This window comes from Azolla caroliniana, unplaced genomic scaffold (genome assembly GCF_043228905.1).
Source record: "Azolla caroliniana isolate FFs.n. ecotype wild unplaced genomic scaffold, voAzoCaro1.0.p SCAF_5, whole genome shotgun sequence".
NCBI lineage: Eukaryota > Viridiplantae > Streptophyta > Polypodiopsida > Salviniales > Salviniaceae > Azolla > Azolla caroliniana.
In genome coordinates, this window is record NW_028230440.1 from 3,609,852 (window position 1) to 3,636,330 (window position 26,479).

The 26,479-nt window shown below is 38.2% G+C and overlaps 3 protein-coding genes across 3 annotated transcripts; 2 read left to right on the forward strand and 1 right to left on the reverse strand.

Annotated features, from left to right (window-relative positions):
• The first annotated feature begins 1,971 nt into the window (after positions 1 to 1,971).
• Positions 1,972 to 4,839, forward strand: LOC147863696 (uncharacterized). The gene has a single exon (XM_087319426.1). It carries the CDS (start codon positions 2,128 to 2,130, stop codon positions 3,331 to 3,333), a length of 1,206 nt encoding a protein of 401 aa, XP_087175552.1. The 5' UTR covers positions 1,972 to 2,127; the 3' UTR covers positions 3,334 to 4,839.
• Positions 4,840 to 11,448: 6,609 nt separating this feature from the next.
• On the forward strand, positions 11,449 to 18,455 carry LOC147863697 (ATP sulfurylase 1, chloroplastic-like). The gene is made up of 5 exons (XM_087319425.1): positions 11,449 to 12,114; positions 12,584 to 12,989; positions 13,242 to 13,502; positions 17,869 to 17,955; positions 18,045 to 18,455. The coding sequence occupies exons 1-5, from the start codon at positions 11,705 to 11,707 to the stop codon at positions 18,144 to 18,146; spliced, it is 1,266 nt and encodes a 421-aa protein (XP_087175551.1). The 5' UTR covers positions 11,449 to 11,704; the 3' UTR covers positions 18,147 to 18,455.
• Positions 18,456 to 20,926: 2,471 nt separating this feature from the next.
• LOC147863698 (uncharacterized) lies at positions 20,927 to 23,786 on the reverse strand. Its single transcript, XM_087319625.1, has 6 exons — positions 23,598 to 23,786; positions 22,855 to 22,981; positions 22,660 to 22,741; positions 22,262 to 22,532; positions 21,851 to 21,908; positions 20,927 to 21,712 (listed from the first exon to the last, which is right to left on the reverse strand). Exons 1-6 carry the CDS (start codon positions 23,734 to 23,736, stop codon positions 21,538 to 21,540), a joined length of 852 nt encoding a protein of 283 aa, XP_087175751.1. The 5' UTR covers positions 23,737 to 23,786; the 3' UTR covers positions 20,927 to 21,537.
• Positions 23,787 to 26,479: the final 2,693 nt, after the last annotated feature.

The following is a 26,479-nucleotide window of genomic DNA, read 5'->3' on the forward strand; positions in this document are numbered from 1 at the left end:
AATACATGAGCCTTTTGTTGTTGGATTCAATAACCCCCAAGCCCTTTGTTGTTGTATATGTTGTACGTGTCTCATATTATACATATAATAATCCTCTGTGGTGTTTTAAGGTTTCCCACAATGTAATATAATGCATTACTAGAGATGAATAGGTAGAGAGGCCAAGAGTTTGCTACGCTTTATGTGTCATGTAAATTACGAAAAGTGATATATGGTGCAACAAAGATATCTAAAAGCCAAAGGTTAAACCCATCACGTTTATAGCAAATTAGTTTACTCGTAAGCTATAACAATTGTGAAAAGTTCAAACTGGAGAGAGATTGTTTGGAAATCGCAAGGTCGTTAGTACGATAATACTAAAGTGTCATGTATTAGTGTAGGAGATGTGACATATGATGTAGCAAAGGTTTGTGGAGCTAAGGGTTCAAAACCATGAGCTTTGTGTCGACACTCCAATATCTTTGCATTGAGGTAAAAGTGTGAGATGGGCGAGAGGAAATGATGAGATAAAAATAGCGAGACAAAGTCCGCTAGGAGATGTGTGTGTGTGTGTGTGTTTGGGCCATCCAAACTTGTTGTGATTGGCTAAAAGAACGTGAGATGGTTGTTGTTCATGCGAGCTGACTGAAAGAACGTGAGGTGGTGGATATACACATGCGGCCTTGCACCCCATAAAAAGGGAAAGGGAAGGAACACAAAATCCAAGCGCTTTAATTTTAATTCTTTCTTAGTTAACATCCAACATTACTAATAAAAACCCCTTGCATGACAAACCGTTGCTGACCCAAAAGGAAAAGAGGATATGGGCGATATGGGCGGGGGACAGGTGTGAACACAAAGCTACAGAGCCTCGCCTTCCCTATCTCAATCATTCCATTTTATAAAAGAAAAGTAACAGCATGTTCCATAGTACTACTTATTTAGTAGTAAGTACTCTTGGCTGCTTTTGGTTTCAATCACACAAGAAGTTAATGCTAGATAAGGTAAGCAGTAAATTAGATAACGAGGAAGTGATGATCCATCATTGGGTTTAATCGCAGAAATAGTTTGATGTCGAACGCTCTGAATGAATTGCATGTATGCATGCATCCTAATGGGGGATTTGGGGTGTAATATATGTATATCAATTAATTAATGGTGTATTTAGTATTATGATATTAACATATGCATAGGGTTCATTTAAGCAGCCAATCATTCATCATGATGCTCATAGGCCCCATCCTAAGAGGTCATCAAATAAATCATGGTGATGTTGTCATTGTATCTCGTATTATTAAAAGTTATTAAAAAGGGGGGGGGGATTCATTAAATCCATCGTGATGGTTCAATCCATGGCATGATCCATCCATCCATGGACATGTGTCATGGACATGGACATGGACATGTGTCATGCAAAACCATGGCATTACGCATCCATAAGGTAGGTTTATGGACAGAGATAGATTTCTTAAATGACAGCCCTTTCTTTATTTGCTTCATTAAATTATTGTGCTTATTTTATCATAACAAAACGTGAGCATTTTGTATTTTCTTGTTTGTTTGTTTTTTTTTACCTCCCCTCCCGCCCCAATTACAACACAACAGCGGGGGCTGCTTCTGATAAACTTAAAAACTATTCTCTCGCGATTTTTTAATTATGCATAATTGGGTTAAATTAAAAGCATGTGTGTACTTGCCTCGACAAACAAGAAATGAAAAATGTGAAGGGCGAATTAAGAAGAAGAAGAAGAATGAGGCGAGCGTAATTAGACACTAATCAAGCCCTAATTAAAACAAAGAGCCTAATAATCACTAGTCCTATTTACACATCGATTAGTGCCGTTTTTGGGGGGGGGGTTTAATTCATTTTAAAGAAAAATACGATTAGTTATTTTATTTATTTTCTCGTTCAATACATTTTAGTTTAATTAATTATAATATCTATTATATATAAGTGTGTATACGCGCACACCCTTTTTCTCGTGCCATTCTTTTCCATTCATTCCTTCTTCTTTTGTCCTCTCTCTCTCTCTCTCTATCTCTCTCTCTCTCTCGTTCGATTTTTTCTGCAGCTTTCCGGACGCACAAGGGACCCCGGTGTTCCGCCATAGCCATAGCCATAGCCATAACCCTAACCCTAACTTCGCCATGGTCTTCCATTCTTCTTCTGCCTCTTTCTCTTCCTCCCTCTCCCATTCCCGCTTCTCCTGCGCTGCCTCGTCCTCTTCTGCTTCTGCTTCTTCCTCCCCCTCTTCCTCCCCGTCTCATCCGCCTTTCTCCGACTGTAGCCGAAGAGGCATCTTTGCCGCGAATAACACGCATTCCAGTCAGTATGCAGCCCCTTCCACCGTGCCTTTCTTGTGGGAAGAAAAGCCTGGCGTTCTGAAGCGAGTGCAGGGAGATCAAAACCCTTCCCGTTTGTATAATGCACTGAATGGAGATCACCGCACCGATAATGGAAACAGCAACGAAAATGGTGGGAGCAGCTATGGGCATGGAGGTTTCGATGGGAATAGCTGCGAAAGACGCAACGTAAATGGGAGGAATGGCGACGGCTGCTGTTATACTAGCTACGATAATGAAAATGCTAAGATTCTGGATAGCCGTATTGGCTTACAAAACTTTTCCCATTCTCATGGAAAGGGCCATAGCCATGGGAGATCATCTGCAGTGTTTCAAGAACAACCGCGGCTCAGACTTCCTCCCCGCTTGTTAGCTCCCGATCATGAAGATCATGTGACGGCAATGAAGGAGCTATCCACGACGGTAACGTCTGGACGTACTCATCGCAGGAATTCTAGCGGTTCATCTATTTCTGCAGAGAATAGTCGGAGAAAGCATCGTATGTATGGAAGTAGTATTACTTCTCAGAGAGGGCTCTCTATGGATGATGATCCGTTCCTGCTTGCGTTCATGGTATGTAAAAATGAAGAAAAATCATTCTCGGAAACGACTAATTCTGCAACAACGAGGATCAGTAAGTCAATACATTTAGAAGAACAAGACATGCACTTTGATCAGTGTATACCCCGCATGAACAACGGCAAGCTATCCATGAAAGCTGCGTTTTCAGGGAAAATGAGTAGAGAAAGGAAGCTTCATAATGTAAGAGGAAATGGCCCGGCAGTGGAAGGTAGCTCCAAGGAGACAAAATGTAAAAGCTTGCCGAATCATGCTAAACACAACGTACCGTTATGTTCTTCTTCCTCCTCCTCTGCGGTAGTCGACATCTCTTGTGCTTACCAGCATGTGGTCAAGAGCTACAAAACGAAGACAAGATTATTCCCTGATCTGCTTGGCTGCAGAACGGATAATGCACGCCTTCTGCCATTCCAGCCAACACCATTGCACTAGGTTTTTCACACGTGTTAAGTCCTTTCTAGACCAGTTTTGCTTTGAAAATGTAGATCCCATTGAGAACCATAAGTTCTGCAGATTTCCCAAGCATGATGCAGATGATATATATTTTTAGTCGTGGTTTGGCCAATGGATTCATGTATATGAGGTAATTATCATGTGTGACATATGTTTACTTTTAGCGTCAGCGTTCAATTCCGCATGCAGTATTATTGTGTGGAATTATTGCTCATTTCCTCACATGATATGACAGAATATACATAAATAGTATGCAATGCATATCTATCCTCCCATGGCTATATCTTCATGTCTGGTACAGAAATACTGCGAATTTCAGTTCCAGCACACAGTACCATCTAGAAAATATACATTTTGCATTTATTATCCATGCAATCTCTCATGTCGATGTACATATGTATCTGTCCGGGGAATCATGAACGAATGATCAGTACATCTTTCTGTAGCTGCATTTTCCAAGTACATATTAGCTGGGAATCGAACTTCCTCCGATTGCCCATGTTTACCTGCATTCATTTCCATTTTTCATTTCATTAAAGAATTACCTATGGATTCCCTTTTCCTCTCGTGGATTTGTTTCCCTACTGGTGCTCAGGTTTCAGATTGTCTCCCATCCTCGCTCTTGTAATATTTGTTGAACCCCATTCTAAGACTTTTCTTTCCCTAATTCCTACAGAATATTATTAATGTGTTGGGATATGATTCATCCACGTTTCATTGACAGACAGATAACAGCTCCGTTATTCCCCGTTTTTTAATATTCGCTAACAGCATCGTGTACATTCAGTACGTGATCGATGATAGTAATCCACATCCTTCTTCTTCTTCATCTTGTTTTCTGTACACATGTTCTTTCGTATACATATCTCATATATCGATACTCGTTGGACAAATTTCTTCTTCTTTTTCTTCTTCGTCCATGGACATTACTCTCCGGTCGAAGGTAGAGTCTGTTTTGGACAATTTCTTCTGTGGAGGGGCAGCAAAGATCAAGATCTGCTTCATCGTATTCTTCTACTACCACTACTTCTGGTTCATCATCATCTTCTTCTTCTTCTTCTACTACTACTACTTCTGCTATGAACAATGGACATAACTTCCTTTTCCGGCCAAAGGAGTGGAATTTGGCGCTTGTTTATGTCGATACAAGACGTTTATCTGTTTTGTTTCTCGATATACATAATATGTATATATACCTGGACTCCTGGTTCGTTATGTAAATAGCGTGTGATTGTACCCCTAATCATTCTTTTTGTGACATGAGATTCACTTCTCATAGATCATCATCTATGAATGAACGTTTGAGCTTTGGGTTATATTTACCCTTTCCTTCCTTAGGGTAAGGTGTAACATGTCTATGTATTAATCAATGGTGTTTTTTGCGCCAAGTATGAACCAAGAAATCCGAGTCTTGGGTCTCACATCGTGGATGTGAAGGAAATGTATATCTTTTGCCAAAGAAGAATGTAATTCTATAGTGATTTTCTTCGTGGGTGAGATATTATCAGTGTCTTCTTTTACAATGCCTTTGCGATCAAAATATCTAGGTCATCTCGAGCAAGATCAAGATGGAGAGAGTATGGTGTCATTGTATGATCTTAATTTCCTTCCATCCCATGTGAAGTGGGCCAAGTGTCATAATCTCTCTTTCTATGTAAAAAGTTGTGCAAGGAGTATTTGTTCATGCCATGCTCTTAATATTTTACTTCTCACCCATAACGATGATTCTTTCTTTTTGCGTGTGAAAAGTTGTGAAAGGAGTACTTCTTCATGCTACACTCTTAATATTTCTTCTTTTCATACATCAATGATCACGTAATAATTTTCTAAGCATAATAGCTGACATCTTGAAGCATATACAATGAGGCAAAAACTGTAACTATTTAACTTTAGAGCTTCTCCAAGCTTAACTAGTAAACTTTAGACACTATGCTCTCTTTGCAAACTGATTTACACCATTTCATTTCAATAAAGTTTTCTTAGAATTTCGTGTGTGCTCTTTTGGATCTAAGCATTAATTGTAAAATAATTGAAATTATAATCAGTAAAAGGTTGTAGTTTTGTACATGCATTTGAGTTGTCCTAGCATTAATGGGATTGATTCCTTTTATGGATTATTAGGTTATTTTTCCTTGGGTCATGGTATACCGCCTTGTAAACTTAATTCATTCACCATATATTCTTGAAGTGGATCTTGAACTTTGAGTAAATTTCATATATTTTAACCATTACAATGAAAACTATCCTATATTATCCAAAAACTTAGTGACCTCAACTTAATTCAAGAGAGAAAAAACTAGTGGTGATTGCAATATAAAATGCTCGCATGCAACCCATTTGGTTGAAGACAACAATTGCTCTTTGAGGAAGAACAAATTTGATAATATGGTGGAGATGTCATTAGTAAGGCTGATTTCACCCCTCTTCATGTTAGCATGTATTGATACAAATGATAGGGAGGACCCCAATGTGAGTGATGCATTTGCCATATTCATGTGATATCGTTAGTAGAAGTGTAAAAACCATCGAAGTATTAAAAAGAAATGCATATCTAAATAATTCAATAACACACTTGCATGCATTGTTTGGAGCTTTTCCAAGAGTGGAGATTGTAGACCCTACTATCAAACACTAATTACTCTAGAAAGAATGGAAATCCAATGCAAGTAACAATCGACAATGGTTCAGTTCGAGAGGGTCAAAACCAAACCGTTTAAAATTTTAGAAACCAGAACCAAATTGAACCATGAAATTGTTTAACCGAACCATTAAAAAAAATTCAAACCGTTAAGCCATTAAATGAGTAAAATCGCGGTTTCATGGTTCTATTTCGGTTTTTAGCTTAGGTCAAAATTTAAAATATTTCATTATTTAAAATTTCAAAATTTTAAAGATTTTCCTAAAATGTGAGAATAAGGCATGAAAATGAAAAGATTGTTGAAAAACAAATTTTTTTAAAAAAAATTAAATAAAAACTAAAATAATAATAATAAATAAATAAATATATATATCCGTTAAACCGTTAAGCTGCAGTTTCGCAATTCGGTTTGGTTCAAACCGTTGCCGTTTGTTAAATGCAAGTAACAAAATTCTATTGTAAGTTGGCATGTTTTGTGTGTGTATACCACATGCATCAGAAAGATTGGATGAGAGAACGTGTGGATGAGAGGATATGTGGACAAAAGGGCGAGGATATGAATCAAGGATTGTAGAAAATATGCACAATGCAAACATTACCTCACAAGAAAACGAGCAACCGACAAGAGAGGATCAAACAAGATGGTTAGGAAAGGCCAAGATCCATGTACTTAAGGCAGGTGACAAATAAAGAAGATGATGGCAAAACAATTATCAACGTGCTACTAATGTCTCAAGACCAATATTAATTTACTCGAGATCAACCAAAGTGAAACCCACCCCTTTTTTATACATATTACATAAATAATGAATGCATGGGTTAGGCATGTGACCTCGCATGACATTACAACCGTTAAAGTTGTATCACTCTCAAGACTTTACAAAATCACTATTTAGACTTTTGTAATTTTCACAATTGTTCAGAGATTGGACATGAGCATGGATGAAGGGATGAGTGGAAGACGAGAAAGAGAAAGAGATCAAATGAGGGGACGAGAAGGAGAGTGGATTCATGCAATAACAATTTGTGGAGCGAAATCCAATGGGCAAAGTTGAAAGAGGCAAGAAACGTAAAGGAAGGGAGATAAATGATAGGAGCAAGAGTGGCGTTCAAGAGGAACTCCAGGAAACCCCTCATTTTATGCATTATGTAAGTTTGACTCTTGAGCTTAACTTTTTGTCCCCTAAAAATAGGAACCAATGTGTGCACTGTGAACATGAACTATGTTTTTTTCCCTAAAGACGGAGAATTATGTGCAAGCCTAAACAATGTATTAGTTTTCCTAAAATAAAGATTTAATGTGTGAGGTGAACTCTCCTCTTTCCCTAAGATTAGAGAATCCATTTGTGCGTACCAATCTTTTCATAAAAATAGAGATTCATAAAAATAGAGAATCGAGGTGAGCGTGAACTTTACTCTTTTCCTAAAAAACTAGAGAATCTATGTGTGAGTATGAACCCTACTTTTTTTCCTCTAGCAATTGATTATACAATACAACGACACTATTTGTACATTCTAAAATTCTTGGTTAGCAACGATTTCAAAAGGAGCAGGTTAATGTGGGTGCTAAAGATGCTACTCGCAAACTACATCTTTTGCATAGTCAATATGTTTGATCAACTCCCAAATGACTTATGACATTGAGTAGGCCTTCCATTACAGTAGATATTAGAGTAACTACGTAAACTTTACGAATCTAAAATTTGTTCAACCTCGTACTTGTATTCATTCCCAAATTCCACCAAGGGGGTTGCATTAGCTAGCAATTGGGGATTGTGATTTTCATGGTATGGTTCCAATATTATTGTGTGTATTTTGGGGAGGCAATTTTTTGGTGTTTTGGTATTTGGGGGTGTTCTTGGTCTTCATGTCACCTAGCATGCATGTAAGCCATAGAAATATGTCTTGTTGTATCTCTTCGAGTCTTTATGATATTTATTCCGAACAAGTGGTACCACACCTATTCACATATCCACTTTGGTCTTAGATATTTTCTAACAATGAAATCATCTCGATCAAGAAGTTCACAATGTTGTTCTAGTTAACTCAAAAAGGGGTTAGAGTTGGACCCAATGATCATGTTGATAGCTTATGTTAAAGTACAAAATATGTTTGAGATTCTAATTGATCCATATGTTTGTCCCTTGCTCTAAGGATTAAATGTTTACGAGGGCTTGGCTAAGATTTTGATAAGTTCGGACAAGTGCTTCGAGAACCTCAAAATAAACTACGGCTTGGGATTGATTATATATGAAGTCATTTGGATTTTTGTGAAGGTGGGTAATATTCAAGAGCATCTAATTTAAGTTGTGGGCTTATCTAGCAATTAGCAACAAGTGTGTTTCGTTTGAGAGTCTCAACCTCAAACCGTTTAAACTAATACCATTCAAACCAATTGATTTGATGGATTTCCAAGCTAAAAAAAACGATTACAAAGATTTACAAATAGTAAAGCGTTAGAGGCATAGTTTCATGGTTTGATTTCACACATAAGAGATCAAAACCAGTCTACTTCGCTTCTTACTTCTTAATCAATTTATAGTTGATACAACGGAACCCATTTGGGTTGGCTTGGCTAAACATGGTGTGCTAAAAGGGTGGGTCAACTTGAGCAAACGCATCCTAAAAAGGGTGAGCTAAAAGGGTGGCACAAAGGAACACATGCACACCACATTTCCCCCCTGTGAGAAACAAGAGATTGAGGGGCATGAACAAGAACAGGACATGTACATGAACATGAACATGAACAAGAACAAGAACAAGAACAATGGCTTGTCGAAGGAGGGGGAGCATCTTATAACAAGTTTCAAATGGAAATCCATCGATAATTCTAGTGCGAGGCGAGGATTACGCCCATAAAGTGCTCGAAAAGGGTTGATTTATGCAGCCATCTCGTGTTTGAGGATCTTCTTGAGGCGTTCGGTGAAGATGGCGTGGGGATGTAAACATCAATGGACACGTAGTTGAGTTGCAACGAAGTTGAGGACATCCCCGTGGAAATGTTGGCCTTGATAGTTGGACGAGGCTAGTGACGGAAAGCGAGCTAGCAATCGGCGAATAGAGATCAATCACTCCTGGGGACTGAGGGCCACCTGGACTTTGCTGAGGTGGGGGACAGGAGGGCTATCGTGTCGGAGGGGGATTGAGGAAAGATCATATGGCGGCGAAGATCAATCGTTCCTATGGACTGAGGGCCACCCAGACTTGGCTGAGGTGGGGGACAGGAGGGCTATCGTGTCAGAGGGGGGTCGGGGAAAAGATCATTTGGCAAAGAAAGATCAATCACTCTTGTGGTCTAAGGGCCACCTGGACTTGGCTGAGGTGGGGGTTAGGAGGGCTATCGTGTAGGAGGGGGATCGGAGAAACTCGTGGGACATGAAGTTAGTGGGCAACCTAAGGTGAGGGGGAAGAGTTGGTGGGGCAAGACATAAAAGTGGTGGGAGAAAGTGAGAGTGTCTAAGGTGAAGGTGTAGTGGGCTTACGTGCTAGAGAGGTATAGATGGCGATCGGCAAAAAATGACTTGGATGGAGGAAGCGGTGGATATCGGGAGGCCTAACTAGTGAACGAAGGCGGTGCTAATAGAAGAGATACTACTACAAGAGACTAACAAGAGTGTCGGTGATGGTGGCGAGGGCGATGCTACCTACGACGCGGAAGAGGCGGATGTTTGGATGTGGGGGACTGGTACCCGTCATCTCCACCAAGATGTGAAATGCACATAAGAGATCAAAACCAATCTACTTAGCTTCTTACTTCTTAATCAATTTATAGTTGATACAATGGAACCCATTTGGGTTGGCTTGGCTAAACAAGGTGTGCTAAAAGGGTGGGTCAACTTGAGCACACGCATCCTAAAAAGGGTGAGCTAAAAGGGTGGCACAAAGGAACACATGCACACCACACCGCCACACTATTGCACAATTCTTTAACAAAGTGTTTTTCAACCAAGAGTTTCTTGCTTATAATATGAGGAAAGAAGAAAATATTGGAGATCTCAAATGTTATGAACTAGTACCGTTAATGGGCTATAACTCTTACCTTCATAAAGTTAAATAATATTTACGAAATATTTCAAAGATATCTTGTTACCCTTTGAAGTTGGTCGAATTGCAAAGCGCTAACAAAAAACACTCAAACGAAACCACACCAACTTTTTTACAAATTTCTAAATTTGAACCGAACCAATTAAATCGTCATGATGTAGTTTTGAGGGTTTGGTTTGACTCAAACCAAAACATTGTCAATTGCTAGTTTTCTTCACTTTAGTGAGCCCTCTATGAGCCCATGATTTGTTTGCCTCCACCAACTTCCTCAAAGCTAAGGTTCCATCGACTCCTTGAGATTAGTTTTAGTTCCCAAAGTGAACTCCCCTTTCATTTACCCATGGAATTGACACTTCAAACGAGAGATGAGGCCTATGACTAACAAGATTGCTCAAAAAAATTAATGTATACAACCTCCCTTTGGATGGCTCAAGGATCAAATATATTGTTGTGGCAATGAGCTCCAATCCATTGGCTAGAGAGATTGAATTTGACCATGTTATTGGCAAGGTAGGACGAAGGTTAAGTGAATCAAACCATGTTATTGAAAAATGAGAACGTGGACAAATTCACATGCTTGATGCTTGGCATGGTTACCTCAAATTAGGCACAACCACTGTCGTTTTTTGTAAAGGAGCAACATGGGACACATGGATGATATCGCGCGTTCCTTATATGGTATCATGGCTAGTGCCATGATGCAACTATAAGGGATTTGTCATATCAAGGTGCTTATCTCACATGAAGGTTTGCTTAGCCCTCACATGTAAGGTTGGTCACAAAGGAGAAATATGGCACTGAAATGATTTGATTCCTATGCTTGATTGAACCTCATCAATCCCTGAGCTGACCACAATACACATGCCTGTGTACAAACAACAAAATAGCCCACAAAGACGATATAGATTATGCACACAAAGACACAGGGGGCACACACACACACACATACATATGCAGCTGTTATAGTTCTCGTTAGGGTTGTATTAAAAAATTTCCCGACCATGCTCGCATTGTGCACCGAAAAGTGAGATTGATGGGCAGCATTTTTTGTGAGTGGATGGGATGGGATGGGACGGGACGGCCAACCGAACGAACAAGAGGTGCGGGTGCGTTTTTCTGGATATGGAACGAACACACTACTCAACTATCCATGTATGTATCATCAGTATGTACCAAATATGTATGTATAGCATATGCTGGGACAGGGACAGAGACAGAGACAGAGACAGAGACAGAGAAACAGAGATAAATCATAAGAGACAAGAGAAACAGAGATAAAAGAGACAGAGACAGAGAGAAGGGGAAAGTTACGTGGCCCCGCCTCGCCCTCGCCTTTGCCTCCAGAGTACCCCCCTGCGCTGCCTCAGTATCATGTATGTATGTCTGTATGTTGAATCCACATCATCGTTCGTGAAATCATCATCTGTGGCACCATCGCCATCGCCATCGCCATTGCCATCGGCATCACAGGCGGCAAGGGCAAGGGCAAGGGCAAGGGCAGGGGCTAGGGCAACGGTGGCGAAGCTGAGGACGCAGCTGGGCTCATCTTTCTCCCTCGTCTTCATCATCAACAACAGCGCACAGAGAAATCAGCATCGCTGCTGCATCAGTGGTAGTGGTAGTGGTAGTGGTAGTGGTAGTGGTGGCGGTGGCGGCAGCGGCAGCGGCATGTCCCCGCTGACATATTATGCGGTGAGGTCAGAGCCGCCCTCCGCCCCTCTCATTGCCCCAGATGGAGGCGTTCTTGTGGACGCCATGGTTCCACCTCATGAAAGAGCTGCCAAGGCCGCACTGGCACGCTCACTCCCTCGTATCCCCATTACCCGCATCGACCTGGAGTGGATTCAGGTGCTGAGCGAGGGATGGGCCAGCCCCCTTCGTGGCTTCATGCGCCAGGCTGAGTATCTACAAACCCTCCATTTTAACTGTCTCCGCCTCCCTGATGCCTCCCTCGTCAATATGTCAGTTCCCATTGTCCTTGCCATCGATGACAGTCAAAAGGAGTCTCTCACCGCTTCCTCCGCATCTTCGGTTGCTCTTGTCGGCCCCCGTGGAGACCTCGTTGCTATTCTTCGAAGGTATGCAGATCCATTCTATTTCCTTTTTGGCGTAAAAATGATGGGCAACAGAATTTGCAGAGGTGAAAGTTACCACATCTATTCTCGGGGGTTGCGTAAAATTCCTGGCTGCTCTCTGTCCCAGTGTGCATGTGCTTGTTGAAAGACGAAAATATTAAAACTTGCTCTTCTAGAGGTTTCAGTAAAATTAAGGTGCTCTCTTTACTAGACATTTTGTCTTCCAGATGTGTGTCTTAAATCAAGGATGCTTGAGTAGATCATTTGCAATGCTGAAGTTACCATATTTTAGCTCTCGCGAGGATCATGCTGCATTCATGTCTTCTTCTGGGAAATGTCTGATGTGTCTTTTCGCATGATTCTGGTGCATCTCATGTCATCATCTATGAGACCCATTTATGTGTTGATTAGCATCATCTAACCTGTACTTTTCTTTCTTTATTTGTTTTCTGCCATTTCTAACTCCGTGCAGCATTGAAATCTACAAGCACAATAAAGAAGAGAGAATTGCAAGGACATGGGGCACTACCGCACATGGACTGCCTTATGTGGAGGAAGCCATAACTCCAGCAGGAAACTGGCTCATTGGTGGCGATCTAGAGGTTTTCGAGCGCATCAAATATCATGATGGCCTTGATCATTATCGGCTTTCCCCAGCTGAGCTTCGGAAAGAGTTTGAGCGTAGGAAGGCTGATGCAGTTTTTGCTTTCCAGCTTAGGAATCCTGTACATAATGGACATGCACTTCTGATGACGGATACTCGCAGGAGGCTGCTTGAGATGGGCTTCAAAAATCCCATTTTATTGCTCCATCCTTTAGGGGGATTCACAAAGGCAGACGATGTCCCTCTCGAGTGGCGTATGAAGCAGCATGCGAAGGTAGCAAAGATGGGAAGATAATTGTCTACATAGTTTTAAAAGGCTTTGCACTGATATATTTGGTTGGCTATATACATGCACATACACAAACATGGTTACACAATCATATAAATATGTATACATCATATACCCACATTACCATACATACACATAGACATGTGTATGTATATATTTATATACTTGACAAATGAAAACTGAATACATGTCAAAAAAGTATCCTTCTGATGTGTAATTACATTTTTTAATGTTCAGGTACTTGAAGATGGGATTTTGGATCCTGAAACCACTGTTCTGGCCATATTTCCCTCACCCATGCATTATGCAGGGCCAACTGAAGTACAATGGCATGCAAAAGCGCGAATTAATGCTGGTGTAGATTTTTACATTGTAGGCAGAGATCCTGCTGGAATGGGACACCCAACCGAAAAACGTGATCTTTATGATCCAGACCATGGCAAAATGGTGTTAAGCTTGGCTCCTGGGCTTGAGCGCTTAAACATTCTACCTTTCCGGGTATGTTTCGACTTGCCATTTCTGTGAGTATGTTTGCATGGTATGCATGATATGTACTATGTATTAAGATGGCTGAATTAGCAAATTATTGATATAGCACTTGTGCTAATATTTTAATGTAGTTGTTATGCTCCTTCCCCTTTCTGTGTTTTCTTTCCAGGTCAAAAATCTCACATAGAACTATAGTCTATGCCAGTTATTTGATAGTTCTTTGAGGGTTGGATTGTCCACTTGCATTAAAAATTTGGAAAGGCTTAATTGTGTGTACTTTCTTTTCATCGCTTGTAAAGATAACATAGCTGTTGGAAAGCTAGCTGCTATTTTATTGCTTATAAAGATAAAATAACATTGTTTTTAGATATTGGTCTAGATTTCTAATTAGAAGGATGAATTTGTTTTACAAATAATGACTTAATAGGCATTATAAAAATCTTTTAAACTTTCGAAGCATCTTACAATTTGATGAAGTCTGGTCGATATTAGATATCAGAAGTTTCTATTTGTAGTATAGCTTAGGTATGGCTTACATCTGCCAAAAGGGCACAATGTTGGGAATGGTATGCTGTTTGCTTGACTTCATCCTATACGTGAAGCCCATATAACATTCAAAGATGAAACTACCAAGGGCAGAGGCTTGTAGTATTTATGTAACTACCAACTACCATATAACATTCAAAGATGAAATAGACCTTTATGAAATTAAATTATGTCTAAAATTTAATTAGTCTGTAACACATACTAAGCTCAGAATAATAGTTGCAATATGCGGTTTGATATCAAAGCTGGGTAAACTTGTTGATGAATATGACAAAGTATAAGCTTGAAAGTGCCATATTTGGTCAATGAAGTCAGTTTACAAGGTGAAATGGTGCACCTTTCTAAGATTTTCATCAATCCTTCAGGCACCAGTGAAATACTATCTTTCTCTATTTCATTCCGCAAAGGATCCAAAGTATGTTCCACAAGATGCAAGGATGTGCATAGATATTTGGTCTCTTGCCATTTGACGAAATCAACACTTTGCCTTTTGGATTTACTCTATAAAAATGGCTTTTAAGCTCATTGATATGGCCTCTAGTTGATCCTTTCAAAGAATAGAACTTTATAATCTTTAATGTAGGATCTCTTATCTTTTCAATAAGTTCGACATCTTCTATAAAGAGGGAGGGAATACAATGCTATGTATTGAAAGAGCTTTTTATTAAGGGGTCTTTGACCTCTTGAATTTTTGCGGACTTATCATTAATTGTAAGCATTTTTAAACCTTGCATATCTTTCATCTAAGATAATTGCATAACACAACAATGGAGTATGAGGGTGTTTTTGCAAGGCGATTGACAATAGGTCTAATAAATTCCTTCTTATAAGGGCTTTACAAAATAACAAGACATTGGTCTTTGGTATTTCTAATAGCAAATTGCGAATCTAGTTGCTTGATCATTTGCAATTGACAGCATTTCAACAAAAGAGTCTGGGGGTGTGGTATGCAAGGCAAGTGACATGCATGCACCGTTATGTTTATGAATCGAAATGTCTGTGCTTTTGAATATTGTCCTAAGAATCAATACATAATTCTATGTAAGCCCACTTAGAGCCATTTGAGCAAGTTCCTCCACAATAGCCAGACAAGATCAGCATGTGGGCTCAAATGTGTAATGCATGATTCCATTTCATTGATGAGATTAAAAATTGCATTTATAAGTGACATGCTCTGCCCCAAGGAACTGACTTCACTTGGTGAAAAACCCTAAACCCTTCTCAAAGAGTACTTGAGGAAAAAACGTGAGCAATGATGTAAGATACCACACGAATTTGCACACAATGTAAAATGCACAAAATCTGATCCAATGGGAAAAATTGGCATCACCCTAAAAGTGTTTGGGAGAGATGCCAAAAAACTAAAATAATTTTCTAACTGTATCGTTGGAAACCTGAGTTGATAGATTAAAGTTCTTCTTGATGGACAGGTCCAAAACTAGTGAATCAGTGTTTCTGATCCTATAAGACATCTCATACAAAGAGAATAAATCATTCTCTTTTTTCTCCCGATGATATGCTAATAGAAATGACTAAGAAGCATCTCCATAAGACCACCCTTTGTTTAAGCAGAAAAGTTGAGTTTGAAGTCCAAAACCAGTGAATCAGTGTTACTGATCCTATACAACATCTCAGACAAAGAAAATAAATCATTCTATTTTTTCCCGATGACATGCTATTAGAAGTATGACTAAGAAGCATCTCCATAAGGCCACCCTTTGTTTAAGCAGTAAAGTTGAGTTTCAAAGATTAATAAGTCTTTCCTTCCACAATGCATTGGATTTGGTGATTTTGCCAGAAAGCATTTCCATGAGTAGTACCATAAGAAGGGGGAAGAAGTAGTTTGTATATTATATGAACCAAGTCATTGTTTAGAATCCACAACATTCCTTGACTGGTTGGTGATCAGGTTAATATGGTGATGACATGGTTGATGACTTAATGTTGAGCTTTTTTCTTGAAAGGTCTTCTGCTTGCAAATTGAGGTTGTTTCTCGTGCTAATCCAATTTGAAATCCAGTCAAGCATTGGAAGTAGAGAAACAATGGCAGATGTAAATCCTGATAAGTAAAAGACAAAAAAGGAAACTGTGGAAAGCTCATGTTAAGAATTTAAGATACTAAATAGTTCTAAGAAAAGAGAACTTTGCAAACTCTCAACTGGCAATTGCCATTGAAAAGAGAGTTGGGAATTTGTCGTATATAAGTAATCTAGTTTTTAAAGCCATTTTTTAGGTTTTTCCCTTCAATCTTATAGAATAATACAAGACATTGAGTGCTAATGGCACAAATGTTAAACATTGCGTATATACAACATAAGAAGACTTAGGTATCCTCACAAACCTTTGGCTGTTGGATATTAGAGTCAAGGTCTTACTTTATAGAAATTTTTGAAATCAAATGTAGGGACTTCAAGACTTTGCATGCTACAACCACAATGTGAACACGTTGCCTTCATACATCGTAATATTGTCTTTGAGAATTCAGGCATCCCCACAAATGTTTGCCTATAAATTCACGACTTTACCATATGGAGATTAATTCGAATCTACATTTTAGTTTGTGATCATGCACACTAACAGTTGCTCCTGATCTGTGATAATAATCAAAACATGATCAATGCTAACTGAAATATGTGGGTACCTTACCATGTAGTAAGCTCCAAATATACAGGAGGTAAAGAGTATTTTTACCTTTCTTGACTTACAAGATTGTACCACGCAATTATAGAAAAGAATCACAGTCAAATTTAAAAGCAGGAGAGATGAGAAAAGCACACTGCACAAATTAGGATCAGGATTATGACTCAAAGATATGAATAGAGAAGGTGATAGAGACTGCAATGGTGGGAGTATACTCGCATCAGGTCATTGTTGGTGGATATCGAAGATATTTCTCCACAGAACAAGGATTGAAAACAATATTGCCTTTATAAGGCAATGCTAATAAATGGTTTTATGCATCCAAGAAGTGGTCAGGAGAAACCTAAGTTATATTTAAGAACACTAAGAGAAGTAATCTAGCTACTCCAGAGCATTTACAATATGCATAAGTAGAAGAACTTGATAAATCACACATATCGATGCATCCTAACAAAATCGTGGATAAGGCTTGTATGCCTCTGACCAAGGATGTTACTTTCTCTAGGTAACTTAAAGGAGATAGGTATTAGGAAGTAGATGTGGAACTTCCTATTCTGCAAGTCTATAAGACCAAACATATTGCTTCCCTTTTTGTATCTGGACGGTAATAGTCTTCTTGAAGTTCAAAGTGAGTTCTTGATCATGATTTATCAAATTCAAGCATCCGTTTTTAATATTTTTGTTCCATTTTGATGCCATGTGACAACCAAATTAATTTAGTTTCTCCACTGGCATATCGAAAAACATTTGTTTTGAAATGCATAGCAAGGTAAATATGAATATGGCACTTTATATATATATATATTTTTAGCCAGATAGTATTAGATATAAATCAGTAAAGTGTCTTGTGTACATCTCAATCGGTAACCTTCCATCTCCATCAGACTTATGGAATATGTGGTCTCATAACTTTCAGACGTAGATGTCTAGGAGGGATTTAATGTTCGTGTATATAAAACCATAAACGATCTTCAAATATTGATGTCTCATATTCACAGACATGTATAATATATAATGGATATGTGCATTTTTACATCCAACTCCAAAGGATGATTGTTCTATTCTAGCCATATCTTTATTCTATTGGTTGCTGTTTATGATTCAAAGGGAACATTTCAAAGGACTCAACATGGACTGTTGATATGTTACATCTGTGTGCTTGTTTATCCAGTTAAAATTTCATTTGCAGGTAGCTGCATATGACAAGACACAAAGCAAAATGGCCTTCTTTGATCCTTCAAGGCCTGAGGATTTTATTTTTATTTCTGGGACAAAGGTATCAGCTTCCATAATTGACGATAGTAATATTCAGTTCAGTAAATTCTTGTTGGCCCTTATGAAGTTGTCTTGCATTTTCTGCTGCAGATGCGAAATTACGCAAAAAGTGGCGAGTCTCCTCCTGAAGGCTTCATGTGTCCAGGTGGATGGAAGGTATTGGTGGAGTACTATCAAAGTTTAGCCAGCTAGGAGATGGAAGGAATGAAAGAGAACCATGCTTCTTTGAATCGCATGTAATTTGGCTTCCTTTTTTTTTCTATTCATGAGACTAGCTGCAGATTCATAGAGTTCCACCATTTTGTGTGATACATGCTAGTCTTGAGTTACACACAACACTGTTAAGAATAAATAGCTGGTCAACATCGCGCTGACTGTAGCTAATAGTTCTTCCGAAATTGCAAGGAAATCTGATATGAATGTCCTATCTAGGATTTTCACAGAGGCCACCTCAATTTGTTATGAACAGCATAAAATATATATTACTTTCTGTGTGCTTTTCATTAGATCTAATGTCGTAATTTCTACAGAATATTGGATCTGTAAATATATGCTATATTTCTTTCCAGACGTTTATAGAGATTCAACTTTCACTGTCCTATCTAGGAATTTCACAGAGGCCACCTCAATTTGTTATGAAAAGCATAAAATATATATGACTTTCTGTGTGCTTTTCATTAGATCCAATGGCGTAATATTTACAGAATATTGGATCAGTAAATATATGCTATATTTCTTTCAAGACGTTTATATAGATTCAACTTTCACTTATTGTGCTACATGCATTTCAATGTTGCTCAGATGTTTTACTCTTGAGTATAACATTTCATTAAGCTATAAATTAGTCAGCTTCTGCACAAGCATATATAACATCAATCTCAGATATCCCTGTTTGTTTGGTAGTAGTTGGTGACTGTAGTATAAGATGGATTAATGGAAAGTATAGAATAAATAAGTGACTGGATTTAGATATCACTAGTTTACTGTGGATTCGACCTTAACTCTCGTACTATCTTCAAAACTAATTTCATGTATGAAAAGTTCAAATCAGCAGCAACCTCTCCATTTTTTATGATTGTGTCAAATTCATTTTTCGCATACATCACTTGGCCCTCATATGGCCCTGATGTAGATGGACGCCTTAACTTGATCATGGCAATTGCATGCTATATAATGCAACAAAATCTTCTATGGGGTCACCAAATATCATAGTAGATGAAGGGATGATGAGAAGAAACATGCTAATGCAACAAACTCCTCTTGGCAACTGGTACACATCCAACCACCTATATCTTTGGTTAGGTTCTTCTAGTGTATATCCCATATCTCCATGGATTGTTGTAGTATTCCTCCCAGCTCTATCTTTTGTTAAATTAAAAAACGTAAGATTGGATGTCTTAACTTCAGAATAGCAATTGTATGCTATGTTATGCAACAAAGCCATCTATTAGGTCACCAAATATCAAAGTATACATAGGGATTATTATAAGAGGCATGAGAATGCAACAAACTCCTCATGGCAACTTGTATACATTCAATCACCTGCATCTTTGGTTAGATGCTCCATTTATAGCCCATTTCCTCCCTTCTTTGTTTGTTCAATTAATATTTCCTACCAGCTCTACTTTGTTAAATCAAAAAACATAGATGGACATCTTAAAAACATGCTATGTAATGAGACAAAATCATAAGAAGCAGATGAAGGGATGATTATAAGAAGCATGCCAATGCAACAATTTCCTCGTGGCAACTTGTATACATCCAACCACCTGCATCTTTGGTTAGATACTTCGAGTGTATCCAATCACCTCCATTGTTTGTTTTAGTATTTTCTACCACTTTAATTTTTTGTTAAAGCAAAAAACTACTTTGTGTATCCAATCACGGCCAATTTTGTTTGGCTACAATTGGTTATCCAATCACCCTTTTTGACATTTGTTGTACTTTTTATGCTGGCTACATTTTCCTTTCTTCCTATATGCAATACAATGGCTAAAGTTGATTATCCATTCTTTCTTCCTATATTGCAGTACGGATTAAAGGGCTGCATTAAAGTATGTGTATCTTTCGTAGAGGTGTGTGTGTGGGTGTATGTTTATCATAATTCACAATGGTCTTGCATGCTTCCAATTAACAGTTCTTTTCTTTTCTTGTGCATTTGTTGATTGTGCAGTGGATCGTTGTGGTAAGACATCTTGGTTTCTTCGGCATGGGTGTCCAAATATGAGACTGGGCACCAAACAACCTATTTGCATAAACATGAGACTCCCTTGATAATGTGCATATAATAGTACCTATGATAAGACAGCAGAATACAACCTATTTGACAAACGTTTTACTCTCCGGGTATAGGGGAATTGTAATTTATGGGGGTATTACAGTATGGATTAGCTGCGTGATTCATGTTTGTTGAACAGACATGCTTAATACTATTGTTTTACATTTAATTCATGAGGTCCAAATGATAGCCAAACACAAATGGTAGGAGACATATTTGTAGTAAAAGATCATTTCTTATTGGCTGCATTAATTTACTGCATGTTTACTTCAGGTGCAAGTCCTTCCTGCTAGAGGAAGCTTTTTACAATGTGGTCATCAAGAACGTAAGTTATGCATGCATGTCTATCCAGTTTGGAGCTGTTGTCATCAATCTAATCATTAAGTCCTGTTTGAAATTCATTGCTCAAATTACATTACAAATTTATTGGCATGTATTTGTTATATGAATACATTTTGCAGCAGAAAATTCTAGAAAATGAGAATACTTAATTTCTCAAAGCATATTTGGCCTTTACGACACAAAAATCCTACACAGAATGTTTTTAGGTCACTTTTAGAAGTACAATGGAAAAAAACTTAAACATACCTAATTCTTGAAAAGATTTTTACCAGAGAATAGTATCACATTTGTATTATATTCACTGGATTAACATATTTAATTAATGGCTAGAATTAATTAGTTTACAATCCAATGCATAATAGGAATAACGTAATCAAGAAATATTTGAGAACTGTCTGACAACTTAAAGACAGGCACTACAAGTCATATGAGAACCAAAATTGAAGTTCCATCATAAGAGATGTCAAAAGAGTAGTTCATACCTTGTTTCATAGGTGATAGGGGGTTTTACAGGAATGACAGGATAGCAAGCATTTGATGTCCATACAGATAACAACCAATTGGGAGTATAAAAGTAACAGCTCTGGAATTTGGAAACTCGAAGATTTCCTCCGCTGTTTGAGGAAGTATAAAGTACAGACTGTCACTGCCTTTGTCCATTACTGATCTCCTTGGTCATTTTAAGACAAAAATTTAAGCATTTGGGTTTGAATCATAAGCTCTTAGTATTTTGTTTGGAGTTTGTAGTGCAAGTTTTTGAGGTGTGAGTAGATAACAAAAAAAGTATTTGGGGGTTCATAATAAAGTGTGGAACTTATTTTCGGAACATGATACATATCCAATGCATGGCACATGTATTCTCTACATCCTTGACCTTGGTTTCATATTTAACAGGCTGTCAAGTAAGTTCCACAAATACACATACTTGTGGAACTAACATAAGATTCTTCGTTCTTGCCAAGGTTATAACTTATCACTACTAATGGCTATGCCAGAAGTTGAAGCCTCTATGCATTGTTTCTTGTTTTTGTGAATTGAACTCGAAGACCCAGCAGCAGCATTGCAAGCATCACCTTCTCCTTCTTTGCATAATTTCTTTTCAGCTTCTTCTTCGTATTCCTGCTGTTTCTCTTGAGCCCTGTTCATCACCAATTTTCATATTTAAGCTCAATTGCTTACCACTAGCTAGCTGTATGCTATGCAGTAAACATCAAAATGTTCTAGTAATTGCCAATTTGATGCATAAACGAGAATTTTCCTTTGAGATATATGATACCTATCCTTTCTCTTCTCTAGGAAGCGTGCTAGAGATGCCTTTCTCGCATAGGGAAGTTCTGCAGCACGTTTTCAACATCAAGGATTAGAGGCCTCGGCGGTAATTTTGTATGAATACACACACAAAAACATACATACATACATACATACATGTATATGCACACATAGTACATTGAAGAACTTCATTAAGCGAAAGTTGCCATTTTCACATTAGGAAATTCTGCAACACACACAGAGATGCAGTATGTATATGCATACATAATACATCGAGGAACTTCCCTATAAGAGAGATGCCTTTCTCTCATAGGGAAGTTCTGTAATGTGTTTTCAACATCCAGGTTAGAGGCCACAGTGGTATGTACACATATATGTGCATACTCTATGCAATACACAATACATAATCAACTGATACCTATCCCAGCTTGTGGTCGTCTAACTGCAGCAACAGTCTGTGGTTTAGCCTCTGGCACGGGATTAGTTACTGAAGTAGAAGAAACTGACAAACCAAGTGGTGGCTTTGTTGGTGTTGCATCTGATGAACTGACGCCATTTGGGGCTTTGGGGTTGGTGGTGGGAGAGGAAGACATCAAAGGAGGAGTGGCCCTCTCTTTGTCTTTCTCCACAGTTTGAATAGGGCTTCGTACAGAATCTGAATCCCCAGCCAGAACCATGATGGCATGAGCCTGAATTATGGACAAAATTGTTTTACCGTCACATCCTAACGTACTCTTCCACAAATTTACATGTAATTCACAACTCTCTACCTCCTTATCTACACATATAATCCATAAAATCCTCCGACTTATGTACCTTATCAGCAGGCACATCATCATAGACATTCACATTCCCCGAATAGAATATTGTAAGTTGCCCTCTATTTTCGTTGCTATGTCTGTAAATAATGAAATGTTGACCATTGATAAGATCATCTTGTTACTGATAGATGCTTGAACTATTTTCATGATTTAACATTTGCATTCACCTTGTGAATGCTTGCAGATATACCTGGGGATAGTTGCTGCTTGAGGCAAGCTTTGATCTGCTGCAGTTAGCCTATTGACATGCGATGCTGACAAAAAAGAAGTGTCCACTTCCTGGCTCTGGAGAAATTGACTCTTCATGCTTCTGTGACCTGTAAGGATGGACACATGTCATCAATGAACCCCCACAAATACCATGAGCATGTATGGATGGATCTACCCCTCTGATTGATAATGGAATTAGGGTTTCTATACAATGGCAGGCATCAGGAACATGAATATATACATGGGACAGTATCTCTCCTTGATATAATTAGGGTATCAATATACAAAGATGCTAGAAATTGATGCAAAAATGAAGCTTTCTAGACATCTAAACACATGAAAACTTCCCAATACCACAAATATTGATATACACATGTATGGACTGACCTCAGTCCTTGATACACAAAATCCGGACATGAACCCTCACATATAACATGCCTATATACACAAATTTGGGGTTTCTTCGTGATTCCAGGTGGCATAGAGACATGAAACTTCGCCTATATACACGGACGGTTATCTCTCCTTGGTAAAAAAAATGAAGTCTACAAGACCCAAGGCATCATAATCATATGAAATCTCACATATACCATGACTGGATGGATCGATCTTGCTATCTCTCCCTCCCTCCCTATCTCTCTTTCCTTAATTCCAAGAAATTGTTGGGAACGACGCATCATAACCATTTTGAAGAAGATAAAAGAAGAGAGCTCTTGAGCGTACCTCCCATCTGTTGATCGAAGATATGTTTGAGAGCCAAGGACTGCGTCTCTCGGGCGCGTAGGGACATGGAGGGGAGGGCAGCGGGTCTATCCATGGCGATCTTCTCCTTGCCTTCATTCAGCTTCTGCAGAGAGTGCATTTGCACAGACACAGAGAGAGAGAGAGAGAGAGAGAGAGAGAGAGAGAGAAGGGAGCAGGGGTACTCTGTTTCTTTTAGCTTATTCGTCGTCACTCATCTATTGGCTTTGTGTCTATAGCAATAATATTTGACTTGGTGTGTGGGTATGTGTACTTGAGCTTATCTCTATGTATGTATGTATGTATGTATTGTAAATTTGTATGTATTGTATGTAGGTATGTCTATAGACTATAACTAGTAAAACACAAAGGTTCTCCAAAGGAGAATACATACATACATACATACATACATACGCATTATTCCTGATTGCGACATCCGTATATCTACTACATACATACATGTAAAGAGATTAGCCCATGTGCTCTAATGAGCTCGGATTTTCCCCATCTCATCATATATGATGCTCATCACGCGGTGGGTCAAAAATCTGTGGACGATGTGGACGTCTCGCCCTATATACTTTTTTTTTCAATTCGACCAGTAGTGGGACTCTCTCTTATTACTTATATGAGACAATTTGTTAAATTAAAAAAAAAAAATTTGAGGGGGGGGGGGGGGGGGGGTGAGAATCACCTTCTTCTTCTTGTTTCCCGGTGCAACTTACTTGCCCCTTGAGGAAAGCCATCTCTATTATAGTAGCACGTTGGTTACATGATCAGAAAAGCCTACTATTAATAACTATGTGTGTATGTATGTTCTATTGTTTATGCAAATGCATGACAACACTTAAGCAATATATATATATATATATATATATATATAGGCAGTGGTTTCGATTTGCGTATGATGATTTGACCGACCGATCGTTCACAAGTTTTCCATGCACAACTTACCTCTTCCTCCTTTCTTTATTGATATCTTATTATTATAATCAGTAACATCATACCTTCTTCCATTGAACACATGGGGATTTAGCCATGTTTGTCTCACATGAATACTCAATTTTTTTTAAAGTAATGCATATACATATTTTTTTCATATTGCCAAATGTCTTCAAAGGATTATATAGACATGGGTTAATTTATGCATTATATCCCATGAACCATGCAACACAAGTTCCGAAACAAAAAGGAAGTCGTTTGGACACAATTGGCTATCAAAAAAAGTTGTCAAAGCCTAATATTTTACACACGTTGGTGAATTTTATGATAGTGAGGTTTAAATGTCTATATTTTGATACCTCAATATAAAATGTGATACTTTTACCATTAATTATATTTAATATTGTGTGAGTATGGGGCCGTGGCATGGTTTCTACTACTTTATCATGTAAGACAATTAAAGAGTCAAGACATATGAATAAGAATTGTTGTACCAATTCAAGTCTTGTCAGACAAATAGAGGTTTGAAATTCGTGTAATGACATGTTAACTGACAGTTACATATGCTTAGTTATATTTAGAGATTGAACTAGCTCCATGACCGGATAAATTGAAATGAGGCTCACCACTTATAAAAGTCTAATTTGATGGAAACAACAGTTAGAATAGTGTCTACTCCTATTTAAGGAATGACATTTCTCCAATGATATTAATTATTTGGGGTATTGCATGTAAATGTTTTTCTCTACTGACGAAATTTCACTTCAACCAAGCAACCTAAACTTTCCTACATCAACAATGGTCTTGCTCTCTAAAATGGTATACTTGCAATATGTCGCCCATTGTTAAAAGTCATGAAGTTTGATAATTGTGTAATCTCTTTGTATACTTGCAATATATCGCCCAATGTTTAAAAGTCCTGAAGTTTGTCAATTTTGAAATGTCTTTTGGTCCTTCGGAATCTTGCCAACATATTGATATAAAAATGTGGTGCATCTATTTTTGTAAGGCTACGATGTCACCCCTTAGATGAAGTTCTTTCCCAAGTATAAACATCTTGATGTAAAGAAGTCAGAGTCACATATCTTCCCTCCTCTTCTCTTATGCTTGGGTAGGCCACTTTAGGTAAAATGTTTTGTATAATCCTTCATATTTCTAGTAGCTAAAACTTTACTTCCTCCTCAAAACAAACTTGTACTAGTTTGTAATAACTTTTACCACGCCTTTTTCCACATGTACATCATTTAATATCAAGACATGTTAAACACATGTGCGTCCACAAGTAAATGCAGTGTGACTATTTCCTTTCCTATTCTTTTTTTAAAAGGGACAACATACATCTCGTGATTTTAGTGCATACGTGTTCTACTTTCTCTCTCTCTCTTTTCTTAATGATTTAATGGGAAATAATTAGTTGATGGCTTGAAGTTGATGTTTCATTTTCATTTTCTTATGCTCTTGAATAGTTTTTTTGTCTTGCAATAAAATTTAAACCATTAAAAGTGTTGGATCACGTTGTGCGAATAAGCAGTGGCAATGTCGTATTCTATACACTAGTGGTGGGTATACATACATGATACATACACACTTTCTAGGCCTGCACAACTCAGCCCTTTTCTTTATGTTATTGCTTTTTCTAAAAGGAGCATTTTTTTAATACCGTGAAAAGAAAAATAAAGCATCAAAATTATGATGAGACTTGAAGAATGTCACATCGTGGCATTATGCACCAATCCACGACAAGCCAATATACACACATGTTATAAACTATTCCAAACCTTTACATGTTGCCTCCCCCCCCCCTCTAAAATAAAAAACAACTCTAATAACATTGTAAGTAGGCCAAGGAATTGTGTGTCATTTGGTGAAGAAGCTAGAACGTTCACTCGAATAAGGATCAAATCATTAGCCCATTGGAAAAA

Bases quoted from the DNA above. Each gene is read 5' to 3' on its own strand.
- LOC147863696 (XM_087319426.1), top strand. From the start codon at position 2,128: ATGGTCTTCCATTCTTCTTCTGCCTCTTTCTCTTCCTCCCTCTCCCAT.
- LOC147863697 (XM_087319425.1), top strand. From the start codon at position 11,705: ATGTCCCCGCTGACATATTATGCGGTGAGGTCAGAGCCGCCCTCCGCC. The intron at 12,990-13,241 runs GTAGCAAAGATG...TTTAATGTTCAG, and splicing joins GTATGAAGCAGCATGCGAAG to GTACTTGAAGATGGGATTTT. The intron at 17,956-18,044 runs GTATCAGCTTCC...TTTCTGCTGCAG, and splicing joins TTTTTATTTCTGGGACAAAG to ATGCGAAATTACGCAAAAAG.
- LOC147863698 (XM_087319625.1), bottom strand. From the start codon at position 23,736: ATGCACTCTCTGCAGAAGCTGAATGAAGGCAAGGAGAAGATCGCCATG. The intron at 22,982-23,597 runs GTACGCTCAAGA...CCATCCTTACAG, and splicing joins CTTCGATCAACAGATGGGAG to GTCACAGAAGCATGAAGAGT. The intron at 21,713-21,850 runs GTATCATATATC...GGTGATGAACAG, and splicing joins CTAGAGAAGAGAAAGGATAG to GGCTCAAGAGAAACAGCAGG.